This window comes from Excalfactoria chinensis, chromosome 13 (assembly GCF_039878825.1).
Source record: "Excalfactoria chinensis isolate bCotChi1 chromosome 13, bCotChi1.hap2, whole genome shotgun sequence".
NCBI classification, from domain to species: Eukaryota; Metazoa; Chordata; class Aves; order Galliformes; family Phasianidae; genus Excalfactoria; species Excalfactoria chinensis.
In genome coordinates this window covers 2,540,582-2,555,048 of record NC_092837.1, presented here as the reverse complement: position 1 = coordinate 2,555,048, position 14,467 = coordinate 2,540,582, and the positions used below count along the sequence as shown (strand labels likewise).

The 14,467-nt window shown below is 48.0% G+C and overlaps 1 protein-coding gene across 1 annotated transcript; it reads right to left on the bottom strand.

Moving 5' to 3' along the window:
• Positions 1-7,008: 7,008 nt before the first annotated feature.
• UBE2B (ubiquitin conjugating enzyme E2 B) lies at positions 7,009-14,157 on the bottom strand. Its single transcript, XM_072348608.1, has 6 exons — positions 14,002-14,157; positions 11,617-11,697; positions 10,858-10,883; positions 9,680-9,769; positions 8,209-8,297; positions 7,009-7,448 (listed from the first exon to the last, which is right to left on the bottom strand). Exons 1-6 carry the CDS (start codon positions 14,043-14,045, stop codon positions 7,320-7,322), a joined length of 459 nt encoding a protein of 152 aa, XP_072204709.1. The 5' UTR covers positions 14,046-14,157; the 3' UTR covers positions 7,009-7,319.
• Between the last annotated feature and the right edge of the window lie 310 nt (positions 14,158-14,467).

Below are 14,467 nucleotides of genomic sequence, written 5' to 3'. Positions count from 1 at the left end.
CCAACCACTGAAGTTCACAGAGAGGGTCTCTATCATTTAGATGGCAATGCTGAGAGAAAACATCCAAACCCCAGATGAGTTTCTCTCACAGAGCTGACGGCAAACACTGGCTGCACAACCAAGACAAGATTATTTGCCCCACAAAGCGAAACCCAACGCTGAAGAAAGATGTCAGCTAGATGTCAATTTCTCTGCCAGCACCTGTTTTAATGAACTGCTACATTTCAGGCTCCGTGGTAATTGCTGAAGTGACTCGGAGCTCCAGCACCAACCTCATCTTGCTTTCCAACTCCTCTAATGGCATTACTCATGTACTCATCAAAGCACGGGATGTTTGTAGCGGCAATCTGCAGATAACCTGCTCACTCAGTGCTGCTGCAGGAGCTGTCAGGCCCTAATAACTCATTTCCTGAATAAATCCTTCAGAGGCTCCATACTCTGAACGTGAAGGGAGTAAAATATTCTTTTGATCATTCGTTTGAAATATTTCCTTCGTCCTTCAGAAAGAAATGTAACAGAACGCAGTCAGCAGGAACACAATTAAGTCAGACAAACTGATACACAGACATTTATAGTGACGTGCTGCATGCTGTACAGTGATGCAAAATGAAGGAGTTCCCCTCTTGTCCTGCACACCTGAGCATTTGGAGCTGAAATGTCCCTGCAGGTGCTGTCTGAGCTCCCCACCAGCCTTGGTGCCAAGTCCTGTAACCAGCATGGAGGGTCCATCCCTCAGAACGGACCAGAACATCCTCCGTTGATTTAATGCATAGGGTTACATGACAGATCAATACAATGGGAAAGGCATTACAACAGAGGTGTGATGGTGGAAGGACCAACACGATAGAAAGGTGCTATGAAGGAAGGGAAGAAGAATGCTCACCCATATCAGAAGATTCCAGGTTTGCAGGGGAGAGCTTCACCAAGGAGGGATCTCCAGAAAGAGACCTTCCCCAGCAGCAGTCAGCCCTTCAATGAGGCCTAAGGAAAGTACAGCCAGGCTGCAGCCCTTCCTGTCACACCTCCCTGTGCTCCCAGAGCTGACTGGGTCCTTTCCCCAGGTGCTCAATCAGCAGTTCAGGCCATAACTCAGCCCTTCCCATACAGTCACCATGCACACAAAACAATGAGGCAGACATAATTACAAGACTTCTGAGTCCATCCTTCTCTAAGTGCACACGCAAACTCCTTTACAGGCAGAGAGAGCGCCAGGCTGCTTTCATGCTGATCCTCCAGCACTCATATCTGCGTGGCATGAAAATACAGCTTTCAAGGAAGAACAAAAGCATGCAGCAGTTTAATTTCCAGCACTCCAGGATGCTTCAGAGAAACCCTTTAGAATTACAGAACAGTATGAAAATAAAGGTGGAAGGGAGGTCCCCTGGTCTAGGAACACTGCACTGTGTAGGTTGCTTCTGGAGCTGAAATGCACGTACTGAGGGCAGCCCAGGTTCTTACTCCAGGTGTGCATAAACTCTGTATGGCTCTCTTATTAAGTATACAAAATGCTGTAATGCCATTACGTGATGGAAAGTACAGAGATAATAGTGGGGTGGCAAAGTCTTTGGCTACAGCAAATGAGGACAAGCCCAAATGCAGCAGCCAAAGACATAGAAATAAAGGGAAAAAACTGTGTACCTTTGGAAGGCCCCAGGTAGGCAGGAACCTCCAACAGGATCCTTTTACCTCCACTGCCAGCTCTTAAATGAGGTCTGGGAAGGGGTGAATCCTGGCTCCAGCCCTTCTGGTCACTCAGCTGCATTGCACTGCATACACCTGAGCTCCCCTGGGCTGGCCCTGCCTTCCCACCAGGTGCTCCATCACTGCTTCAAGCCCTGACTTAGCATTTCTGCTACAATTGCCAAGCATTAAGAAAACAACACACACAAAACCCACAAACATTAAGAATCAGGACAGCTGATTAGGAACAAAGAGGCCAACATCCTGGTTGTCACCCTTATCATTTTGTCCTTCTCTTGTGCTTCTGTGTCCTGTGGAGTTTCACCACCTCCTGCCCTACATCCCCACTGCAAGCCCTCAGGAGCAGCAGCCATGCCCAGAGCCCACCATCATTCCAACGCCATATGCTAAAAGAACCCAACATCACACACTGACGTCTTCCCCTTGCTTTATAACAGCAACACACAAATTTTCCCTGCAGTGTTGCTTATATTGATGTGTTTTTATCAAGGGAGCTAGGAGCAACAAGTAGAGCCCTGAGATGCTTAAAGCATGCTTCAAATTCATTTAAAATAATGCGTTCTCTCCCTAGACTCATACATCTTCACAAAGAAAATGGCAAGCAATCCAGAACATGCAAGGCATAACGACGTTCAGATGTGTACAGACATAAATAGCAACTTCCAAACCAAGAATTTGCCTCTGGAGCTTTTTCAGTAGGCTGTCAAATAGAAAATATTTAAAGGGAGGCTATGATAGCATAATTTCTCTTTGTTTGAGGCAAGGATGGAGTGAATGTGTCACACGGCGCTAAGAAAGAACAAGAGAAATCTCAGTGATCCAAAGTGAAAGGACTTCATTATAGAGGAAATCCTCAATCCATTTAAACCAACCACAAATCTGTTGGCTTCGGTAGTTGTGGATCTCGTGACAGTCCCAACGACAAACGAACAAATAAAAACACAATACACTGCAGCACCAAAAGGCACAGTTTCAGTCCTCAATAACCCTGCTGTGTGGGAACGCTCAGGGTCTGCATCCACACGAGATGCAGGAGCTGGCTGTGGGTCGGCAGCAGCACATGGGCACACCTCATCCACCACTCCTGGCAGCTGCTGAGCTACAGCCCAACCTTCCAGAATGGAAGATCTCCTTTTAAATGTGACTATATTTGGGATTCCTTTGTAAATTACTGGGATCTTGCTAACAACTTGGAGTGGTTTAACAAACCGACGTTGTTCAAAGTGCCCTTAGGAACACGTGCTGCACAACCTGCAGGCAGCAGAGCACCTTGCAGTGCCCAGCTGCAGTCCTGCTGACCTCTCCTTAACAGAAGCAGCGTCTGAAACGCTCCCCTTGCATCCAGATTGCAGAGAAAGGCACCAGCAAGGAGTGAAACAGAGCTGCCCTCGCCTGCTGGGTTACTGCTCCGTGACCACAAACACAGCCTTATCTCCAAACGCAGCAAGGACGAAGCAGATGAATCACAGCGCAAATATCTGTCATTTCTTCTGGTTTACTTTGTGCTACAGAAGGGCAAGCAGGCAAACAAAACCAGCAAAAACAAACTGAGCTCTCCGGTCTGCTTCTTATCCCACTTAATAAAGGGTATGCTTTGCTACCACTTAATTCAATGGAAAAATTCCTTTAGGTCTCCATGGGAACGACATTGGGTCTATAATACTTAACCATAAGTACCAAATTCTATAAGCTTTGGCTGCAACTTTTTAGTGTCCTTTTAAAGATCTCAGTGGATAAAGAACGTGAGGCTCTGGAGTCAATAAAGTCAACGAAGCAGCTTTCACAGGCATCAAAAGTTCACTTCCAAACTTCTCTACAAAACACTTACTGGAATTTGGGGGAAGCGAGCACAAAGAAAACACTGTAACAACACAATGACCCTTTTAACAAGTAAAGCGAGCGGGCTTATTAATGAAATTGGACTTACAGTATGTTTGGACCAGACAGTGAAAGGAAATCTCTCAGCAGCTCATCACAAGGCAGACAACGTGTAAGCAGATAACAGCAAGAGCCGTGTGCTTCATCATTAATTCAGAAGAGATGGCAGTTCTGTCTCCTTGCTGGCTCTGGTCAGTCACTGAAGACAATCTGCCTCAGTCTGGGTGAAGTGCTGCATTTCAGAACCAAACTCCACTCTCATCACAACAGAAACGACACCGCAGATTAACTATAGCAACATCTACATTTACTGGGCATTAGGACTGTGGGGACAGAGCTCTGCACACCATCCCGAGCCCAGCCTGCTCTCCTTGGGTGTGAGGACTGAATAAACAGCAACAAAAGTCAAGGAGTAAATGGTGATGATGGCAATGAAAAGTTATTAACGATCTGATGCTGAGACCCAACAGTTCAAAGTTCAGCTCAGGCTTTGTTCAGAGATCTGTAAGTGATGGCTTATCTCAGGTAAGACCCAGCGTGGGGCTCAGAGCCTGGGCTGACCTCGCTGTGGCAGAGAGGTCCCCCTTCCACGCGTCCCTGGGTCCTCCCTGTGCCCGGTGCAGAGTGCAGATGTGCTCCTTGCTGGGGCTGCAGCACCCCTCCCAGCACCGCGGCTCCTCCTGTGGCATGTGTACCAAATTGGCAGCTGTCACAATTATTCAGCTTGGAAATTAATCAGACACGGCAGTTAATGAGCCCGAGTCAAAAAACAAGGCAGGAAACACGCGATCTTTTCAGTCGTGTGGGTTGAGGACCGACTGCTCCACGCTACAGGTGGAGGCTGAGGGAGGCTGAGCCCATCCACCTCCAATGCTGACAGCCTCCGCCGCGCAGCTCTAATAAATCAGTCAGCACCATCACTCCATAATGCCGCCTTTATGCTGGGGTTTGACCCAGCCCTGGCACACGTTTAAGGGCAATAATAATTTATGACATCACCGGATTCCTGATTATAACATTCTCATACTGGGATTTTAAAACGCACTTTCATCGACCAACATTTTCACTAGCTCCGAAAATCCCACGCTACGTGCCTTGACCACATCATAAAGGAAAAGGCCTCGTTCTGGATGCTGAACAACGCGCAGTGTTTAAGAGCAGTCTGTTTACTTTCTGGCAGGATGCAGCTTTCACACAGACCGGCTCAGAAACACGACACTGATACAGGCATTAAGAACGGATTAACGCTGCTGTGGAGGCTGCAATGCTACCGCGGGTGGGACAGTACCAAACACAGCACGTATCCTGCTTGGAAATCTTCATATCCAGCACAGAAACATGAGAGAACGACAAGAAACCTTCAGGGAATACTGCCATTTCCACAGCCTTGTGATGCTAATTACAGCCATTATCGGGAGTCTCAAAAGTTCCGCGTGTTTTTTTTGTTCTGTGCTCACGGCAGCTGTGCAGTGAGACAAACTCGAGGTGCAATAACAACCTTCAGCGCTGCACAGAAAGAAAACCCTGAGCCCCACCTCATTTCAGTATCACCACCCAACACATCCTTGTTAAGATTCCACCATAACCAGCTCAGAACGCTTTCTGCTCTCCCACGTACGCACACACACATCACCCAGGGTGTATTATTTCCTTAAATGACAACTTCAGTCCTTTGAATTCGCAGCAGTCTCAGAAGCGGGGAAGCCTACGGTTCTGTGATGGGTTCTCTTCTTTGCTTCTTACGGGGCTTTTCTTTTTCTGCTGCCCTTTATACCATTTATCTTTCAGTATCGAGGCAGTGGATTCTTGTATTTGCTTCCTTGTTTCAGGATAGGGGAAAAAAACACGAGTTATCTAGAGATTAGTTGAACAGAACTGTGCAGACACACAACGACATGCAATTCTACGCCCATATTCTCTTGTCTCTCTGAGTAACTGAACGGCAGCAAAACGAGCAGGGAATCTTCCTTTCTTCTGTAAGTTTTGCATTAGGGAGCTCCTGATCCGGAGGCATTTGGAGGTGTGTCTGTCTGACACCTCGTATTCACTATTAATGCAAACCCACCCCAAACGAGGCCGCACGCAGAGCAGCTCACGCTGCTGCATTACACAGCGTGGAACCCGTCGGGGCTGCCCGCACTCGTGAGGAGATGGCAGCTGTGAGGGTCCGAGCCTCGTGGCTCGGTGTGGGGCTGGCCGGGACATCGGGCTCAGCGTGGTTGGGCTGAAGGCCCCCGGGGTTCCAGAAGCAGCCCGGCTCTCACGCCGGTGCCGCCCCGCTCTGTCGCAGCCGTGACCGACCGGCACTCCTCCGTCAGGGACACGGCCCACACAGCTCCGCTCCGCCCGGGCGCGGCAGCACGCACTACGCCTGCGCGGCAGCCACCCCGCTCCTCCAGGGCAGACGAGGCGCGGGGCAGAGCGGACCCAGGAGCCGGCATGCAGGAGAAGGCCTTCCGGTCCCCGTGAGACCGCTTCCGGCGGCGGCAGCGGGGCTCAGGCCGGACGGCCTCCCCGGCACTGCGGAGCTTCCGCCCTGTCGCCAGCGCGGTGTGATGCAGGGAAACCGCGCCGGAACAGCGTCCTAATTGTTTAGTACAAACACCCTCCGTGATACAGGGAATAAAGCCCCGACTGCCCACATTTACAGACAGAACCGGGCTGCTTTAACACCCACAGCACAGGAGTACTAAGAACTTCTGTGACACAGACACGATGCTCCATAGGACTCCATTACAGCTGCAATCACGTTCTCTCCTGTTTGTCATTTTCTCCCCTAGCCAAAGGGAAACTAATGGAACACTTGTTTAATTGTTAGAAGACATGCAGGCCTGTGTTACAGCATCAATATATGAATAGAAGACAGATTTAGCTGACAACAGTTTACAGTTTGGTAAAACACAATCTCCCTGAAGAACAGAACATGCCCTTACCAAAGCCTGGCAATATACCCTTACCAAAGCCTGGTAATATACCCTTACCAAAGCCTGGCAATATACCCTTACCAAAGCCTGCCGATCCAGCTCCTGTTTGCAACTCTGCTGTTGGTTCATAGTGGAACTTTTATAGTTACGTCTCCCCATTCACAAAGCATCAGCTACCAACACTTCTCCTCCTCATACAACTGAGGAACACAGAACCCAGTCAGACCTGCTGCAGCTGCAGGGATACCCACAGAGATGACAGTTACATCATGGATTGACTTTCCTGGTTTTAAAGTGCACGGTATAATCGGGATGTGGCAAAGGGCAGAATGGACTCAATGAGCCTTTTGAAAGAGATACAGAATGAGAGAAGAGTGTCTTGCACTGAGGTTATGTATTTAACAGTTTTACATGAAATATTTATATATAAAAACTTTGTTAAGTGCTTTTCTCCAATTTAAAAATCTAAAGAATTCAAAAATAAGGCATTCAATATTTGAAAAAGTACAGATTTACAAAATGTGTATATTCTGTCATGAAAATTCCACACCAACATTATACACTTGGAAAAAAAATACAAACAGGATATATTACAAATTTATGTAGCAATAACTTAGTTCATACCATGCAATAAGAAGTACGTTAATCAAGATACACAAGCTTTTATGTTTCCTAAACTGGAGGGCTTAATTCTGTTTGCAAATGAGTTTTTATGCAAATTCTTAGAGCTGTGGCACTTGAAATTCTTGGTAGCCTTTCTATCGAGAGTTAAATTGTACATAATGATTACGAGGATGGAGAGCCACGAAGCAGCTGTTACGAATCATTCCAACTTTGTTCGACAATAGCGGAAACTCTTTTCTCATATTCACGTTTGTTCTCCTGATAAAGCTGTGCTGCCTGACTGTTTGCTGGACTGTTTGGATTGGGTTCATCAAGCAGAGACTGTAAAGAAGGGACAAACAAAAAGTGAGACAAGCCAGAACAGCGAAAAACATCTTTCTTATCTAATGCTTCAGGAAACAAACGTGATGCAGGAGAGCCCGCTTAAAAAACAAAACACAATAAAACACATTGAAGCTAAGATGAGGCACCCCTCACGGAGCTGAACTTCCAGTTATCATTTTATGTACCTTAGCGCTGTATACATTGTTAGGCTCCTCATGTCCTTACAGACACACGGCCATTTGTGTCAGTTTGCAGTATGAAACCAGCTGATTATTTGGCATTTACACCACTAATGTCATGCAGGACTAAAGAGAAGCATAAGTCACTTCTACAAACTTCATTGTAGAAATATAAAAACATTCATCCAGGAGGGGAAAAAAAGAGTTTATTTTCAGTGTGCCAAATCGTTTCTTTTTAAGGCAAGTAAAGCAGATTTCAGCAGCACCTGAAGTGACAGACCAAAGCTTTGTGAAATGGTTTCAGATGTTACATTATACAAATGTTACACCTGACCGCCCATCTCCCCATCTTGCCAAATCTGTTTTCTTGGGAAAATTATCCAACAGCGATTTTGTAGCTGACAATCAGTAATTACACGGTCAGCTCTTTCTGCTTATTTGATCAAATAAGCTGTTGCTCAGCCTGCAAGTATTGGAAGTTCCTGGACAGAAGTATCCACCAGTTTTGTCAGAGCCGTGTACTCTCCAATACAAACTTGTAACAACACCCTGAACTGCTACAACAGATTTAGAGTTACCTGAATTGATGTTAAAATAGATGAAACATCGTATGTTGGACTCCATCGATTCTGGAGAATATCTAAACATATGCTGCCATCCGCGTAAACTGTGGACACAACACACACCTCAGTCACCATTTATCAGACTTCTCTTACATTCCATTCATTTAATACAGTTCAAGCATAAACTACCGTATCAATTTGGCCTGTGTTCAAAAAATGCTGTAGGACAGATTATAGCAGCTATGGCTGACTATCTTAATTCGATAGCTGGTATTTTGAAGGAGATGTATTACTGGAAGTAACAAAACACCTAAGAGGAAATGAAGGAAGGTCCAAACATTCTGGCAGTAGCACAGGAACAGGTAGACCTAGACGGAGCTTCTTGCTCCTCCTGTGTGCTTGGCCCAGATTCAAGTCGACGTAATGCCTCTGAGCAAGCAGAGACATTTGCTGCAGGCATGGAATGCACTGCGCCAGCCGAGGATCTCAGTCATCATGCACTGCATGGGGGAACTCGGCACTGTGTTTTCAGCACTAGGAAGGACACTAAGGCAGACAATAGGAAATACTGCCTGCCTGAAACAGCACTTCTGTCTGAATATAAGAGCCTGCAGGAAACTGAGATTTGTCATGCAAACTTCTACATGCTTTTTTTCTAGCCTGTGCATCCCAGTAATGAAATATAATAAAACAAAATGGTCAGAAGCATATTGGCTTTCTTGTTATGTGACAGATAAATGGTTAGAGAGTATTGCCTATGAAGACTGCCTAAGCCACAGAACTGTGGTTAAAGCCAGCCTCTGTTCAAGGAGGGCTCAAGCTACAGAAAGTGCTGAAACGGGTTCATGCTTCAAACCCTTGAACTGAATCTATAACCCTTTGTAACAGAGGGGAATGGGAAAGAGAGGCATGGTTTGTGTTTTCTGCATCCAGCAACCAGATAAAAGCTACAGACAGCTGGAGCGAGAAGCACAGCACACCATGGCTGCCCTCCCACTGAGGTGGGGGCAGCCCCCTCCCCTTTGATCTCCCCTAGGAGTGCACTTTCTTGCCAGCCTCCCACTGCCAGTGCTGCTTAGCACAGGAAACCCCATGCAGGTCAGCTTGGCCGAGCTCTCACCTGACAGAAATAAGTAACATTTGGCACCATCAGCTCCCTGCTTGGATTCATGATGTGTCTACACAGATAAAAGTGCTGTTAAATGGACGGGGGCAGGAACCTGAAGCAGGATTGCCCCTTTAGGCCAACTTAAGTGCAGCTGTAGCTGAAAACGCTTACAGATTTTGCTGTCACATTGATTGGAAAGAGACAGATAGCTGCTACTTAACAGCACCGCAACTCTGATTCTTCCATCATCCCGAGACAAGCACTTAGCAGGTAGCAGAGCAGAGAGCAAACCGTTAAGCATTCTGGAGCTCTGCAGAGTACATGACCACACCATAAGAGTTAGTAAGTATTACAGTGAAATAAAAATGATTTACTCACCATTTGGATGGAACATTTTTGATAAAAACCTGACAGTTGGAGGTTTGTTTGGATATTCTTCTGAAAATTCTATTACTAGTTTAAAAGTACCTGTCCAAAGGAACAGAAATTCTATCAGATGGCCACCAACAAAAAATGCCCCAGGAACCAACTGGGTAAGTTAATTCATAATAACTCCATAATTAATATTTCTTCCCACCATTATGCAAACATACCACACTAAGTCTGCTTTCATTTCACATATTTCACGTGATAATGGAACTACAGAACTAATAATTACTAACAGCAATAAAAGCAGCAGCAGCAGCAGCAAGGTCCAAGCATTGAGACCCACTGTACACATGGGGAAAGCAGCTTACATCCAACATCAATCACCCCACTGCCATCCTCCCTTTTCCCTGTGACCAAATACGCCTGGACTACAGACTTCAGTGACTTTAAGGTGTTTCATTAAGAAGGCCCCGTGGTGCCAGCAAGCAAAAACTGGAATTCCATCATCAGCAATCTCAGTCTTTGGGGCTCATGACTGATTCACTGAAAACCTTTATTACGGATCAGTGAATAATTTACTGTACTCCTCCAACCCAACACAGAGGAAAAACCCATCTGCTGCTGATTACTGCAATAACGCTATAATTATTAAACTCATTACTCCTCATATGCCTGGGGGAGATTCATTACACATCAACTTTCATGCTTATGTACAGATCTGGTATTCCCCCCTCTCACTGAGTTCTATTTTCAGAACAATTCAAGATTTTTCACCTGCTCTTAGTTAGAAGAACAGAGATGAATCAAACATGCTACAAAGATGAAGCCAGGGAAGCATCCTGCTCAGCTATCTTGCTGAGCTTAGCTGCAGAGATGGGAAAACACATCTGGCAGCATTAGACTAACTTCCCCCACCAAAAGCTCAATGTTCTGTGTCTAAACAAGTCTTGGTATAAGCACTGCTTCATAGCTTTGTAACTCACCATCGACCACTGCAGTAAGACACTGCTTACACAGAAATACAGTATTTTCATGGGTAAGCTGACTATTTTCATAGCTAACCTGACTTTGAATCATCAGTCTTTGCTTGTTTAGACTATCCCAACCTACGTAATACTAGAGCAGAACAATGTTAATACTGACAATATTCACAGGAGCAACAGAGAATATAGAAGTGTGCTGCTTACCATCTTCAAAAGGCGTCCCTTCTGGGCTGAAAGGTTACAAAACATAAATTCCAGTTAAAAATGACCATTACTTCTAAACATTCACTTTAAACATGTACATTACTCCTTATTCTTCTCAAGACAGACACAGAGACAATCGTACAGGTATTTAGGTTAGTCTCCAAAGGCAGCCTCTGGGAGCTTTGTCACTTCCAGCAGACTTCCCCATAGTCAATCTGTTAGTGAAGATACCCGCTTTGTTATCACCCCAAGCAGTGCGTGTGCCACGTTTCAGACTAGAGCTGAATTAACGAGGAGATCATCAGTGAGCTGACTTCAGGTTTATGTAGGGATACTACCAGGGTTCCCCTCCTGGAGGACACACAGTGTAACTTCCTAGATGGAACCTGTGCCTCATTCTACCAGGAATCAATCCAAACGCTGCCAATGCATCTGGATTTGATGGCCAAGAACATGTGGTGCTCTTATGTACCTTTAAAGAGCCAGCCTGCTTTTTCATAACCCGGCTCCTATAAAACCTCCTCTATTTATTAAACCACATGCAAACATCATTAAAAAAAAAAGACAGTGAATATATTTTTTCCCTAGCCGTTCCTTATTACCCTGAGAGCAGACTCTTACTGTGATTGCACACTTGGTCATCTCTGTACATTTCCTGACTTTACATTCACAAAGGAAAAAAAAAGGATGTTATAAAAAAGACCATCCCCTCCTCCCCCTCCCAAAGGAAGGGACTTCACAGCGAGCAAAAACTCTTACCCAAATATCACCGCATTCCACTGCATTATATTATTCTCAGATGGTGCACCACTGACACCCACAGGAGGGTCCTCTTGCAGTCTAGAAATGACAAATATAGAACAGCAAGCCTTACGTAAGTGAAATGCTTCCACCCCACCTGCAAGGCTGATTCAATAGCAACATCCACTTTTTTACCAACCTTTTCTCACCCCACATCACCAAACAAAGCGTTACACGCAGGTTAGCAAAGACACCGAGATTTGCTCCTGTATTACATCAACACGCTATGACAGCCCAGCAGGCTGCAAAGCACCGTAAGGAACCATGCTGTAAAGCACCACACGGAGCTGGGATGGATTTGCAGCACCACCCAGACGGCTACGGAGGAGCAGAACAAGGAACTGCTGCTGGCTGCCACGCTGAAACAGAGAATAAGCCACAGCCTGAAACAGGAGCTGAGCACAGCACGACAGCACTTACAGGACATACTGACTGGAACTAAGGGCAAAGAACTGTCAACTGAGCTTTTCCTGCATCCCTAAGTCTGTGCATGATGCAGCTAAATTTGGTATAAGCCTGCTTTGGCTGCTGAGCTGACCGCTTCAAAAGGGAAGAGGGAGCAAGGGGAAACCTTTGTACTGTTCCCTGATAGCAGTTCAACAAATGTCAATATTTGTCTCCAAAGCGGTAGTGGAAGCATTTACAATTCTTTTTAGATCCTTAATCCTTGGACTAGTGAAAAGCACGTCGCCTACTGAACGCTGCATTAACTCATGCCAAGACGAATATAGGCTCTAACTACATAACAGGACCCAGGTTCCCTCCTTCTGCCCGTTCTGTGTGTTTCTGCTGAAGGATCACATCAGACCCTGGAACAACATACAGCAGTAACCTCCCACAGCACTGGGGACTGCCCGGGCAGATCCTTCTGTGACGGCTCCCATCCACTGCACATGTTTGAATCATGCAAGAAGAAAGAGAATGAAGCAACTGCCCTCGCTTTGAAGCAATTGTTCGGTGTTAACATGAGATCTGACCGCGCAGCAGAATGACATTAAGAACAAACCCTCGCTGGAAGCTCTACAGACCGAAGGACAAACTCGAAGTCAGTTTCAGCTCATTAGGGCTGAGCCAGGCACAGCGCCAGCAGCGATGCCTGCAAGTCCCCCTATGCCTCTATGTGCACCGCTGACAGCCAGTACAGCTGCTCTGTACACGGACACCAGCAATGACGCTGCCTGCAGAGCCAGGCTGGCAGCTGGGCTCTGCCTGCTTGCAATCCAGATCCCCTGCGGACTGTGTTTACATCCTTGCTCTGTGAGCACATGCAGTCCAGACAGCTTAATTTGAACAGCATAAACCACCTACTATTTTGGTCAGGGAGATCAGGAATGTGTTTTCTTCCATGCCAGACTGCACGCTGGTAATAATGCCCGAGCACCTTGCCTGATCAATGTATCAGAAGGACGGCTTTGGGTTTTAGAGCTGTTTTAAAGGCTCACACAGCCCGCTGTCAAAAGGTCTAACTAACTACAGGTTGTGGCAAGGGCTGCACACCAGGCTAGTCTCAACAGGGCCTGGAAGTCAGTAAGAATTAGGGAAAACATGATATTTGTAAGCCCTTCTCTAGCCATACCTACACATAGACAATGCTTATACATAACAATACGTGAATATAGGAAAAATGACATTTCTCTGTTGGTTTAATGAGGTGGTACAAGACACTGCTCCCTCTCCACCACTCCTGGCAATTACAAGATGCAAAAGGAGTTTATATTTAACCGGGTGAATCAGAGCTCACAGCACAGCCTGCTGCTTCAGAATGAGGTAAGGGGAACGCAAGGCTGAACGAAAATATAACCGAGGGAAGGAGGGAGGGGAAAAATGGACAGGAGCTAGTTACGGATGTTTGGGGTGTTAAAGAGGTCAGATCTCTGATAAAGAAACGGGAGCGCGTTCCACGTTTCGCTGTGCTTCAAAGTATTCTCCACCTCCAACATTCCCAACCCCGCTAATTGCCGCTCTCCATGTTTCGCGGCCCCCCGCAGCCGTTCGTTCCGGACGCGGCCGGACAGCGCGGCCAACACAACGGAGCGCGCAGCGCGGGACGTGCGGCCACAACTTTCACCTCAGGCGGCCCCGGGGGGATGGGAGGAACCGGCCCCGGGCGGAACCGGCCCCGGGGAACCGCCGCCGGCCGCGACCCGCGCCGCACGGCGCCCGTTAAAGGCGGAAGGGCTCTGCCCCGCCGCGCGGAGCCTCGGAGCCGCCGGGACCGCGGGAGGGTCGCCCGGAGGCGCCGGGGGAGGGGCGCGCGGAGGCCGCGGCGGTTCGAAGGAGCGCGGAAGCCGCCCGCCCCCGCCCTCAGCACGGCCCCGATCCCGGCCCCGCGCCGCCGCTCACCTCTTGAAGTCGCGCATCAACCTGCGCCGCGCCGGGGTGGACATGATCGCGGCGGAGCACCGTCCCCCGGCCGCAGCACCGCCTCCCGCACAAACAACCCGCAATGGCGGCTCCCTCCGCGCCGGGCGGGGCCGGCCGACGTCGCGGGGGCGGGCGGGGAGGGAGGGAGGAGCGCTCGGCGCGGCCCGGCGTTGCCCTCCGCTGTGGGGCGGCCCGTCTTGCCGTGCGGAGCGACGCGCCGGCAGGGAGGAAACGACGGCCCTGAGAGCGGCCCGGGAAGCGCCTCGCCCCGCAACGAGGACTTTGTACCGCGCCCGGAGCTGCTGCTGACCTGGGGCGGGTTGTTTGTGCTAAGTGACGGCCCCTAAAAGCAGCTCTGAACGAAGAGCAAAGCGCGGCTCCGGCCGCGGGTCGGGCTGTCCCGCAGGATGGGAGCAGCGCGGGATGAAGCCGCTCCTCCCCCAGC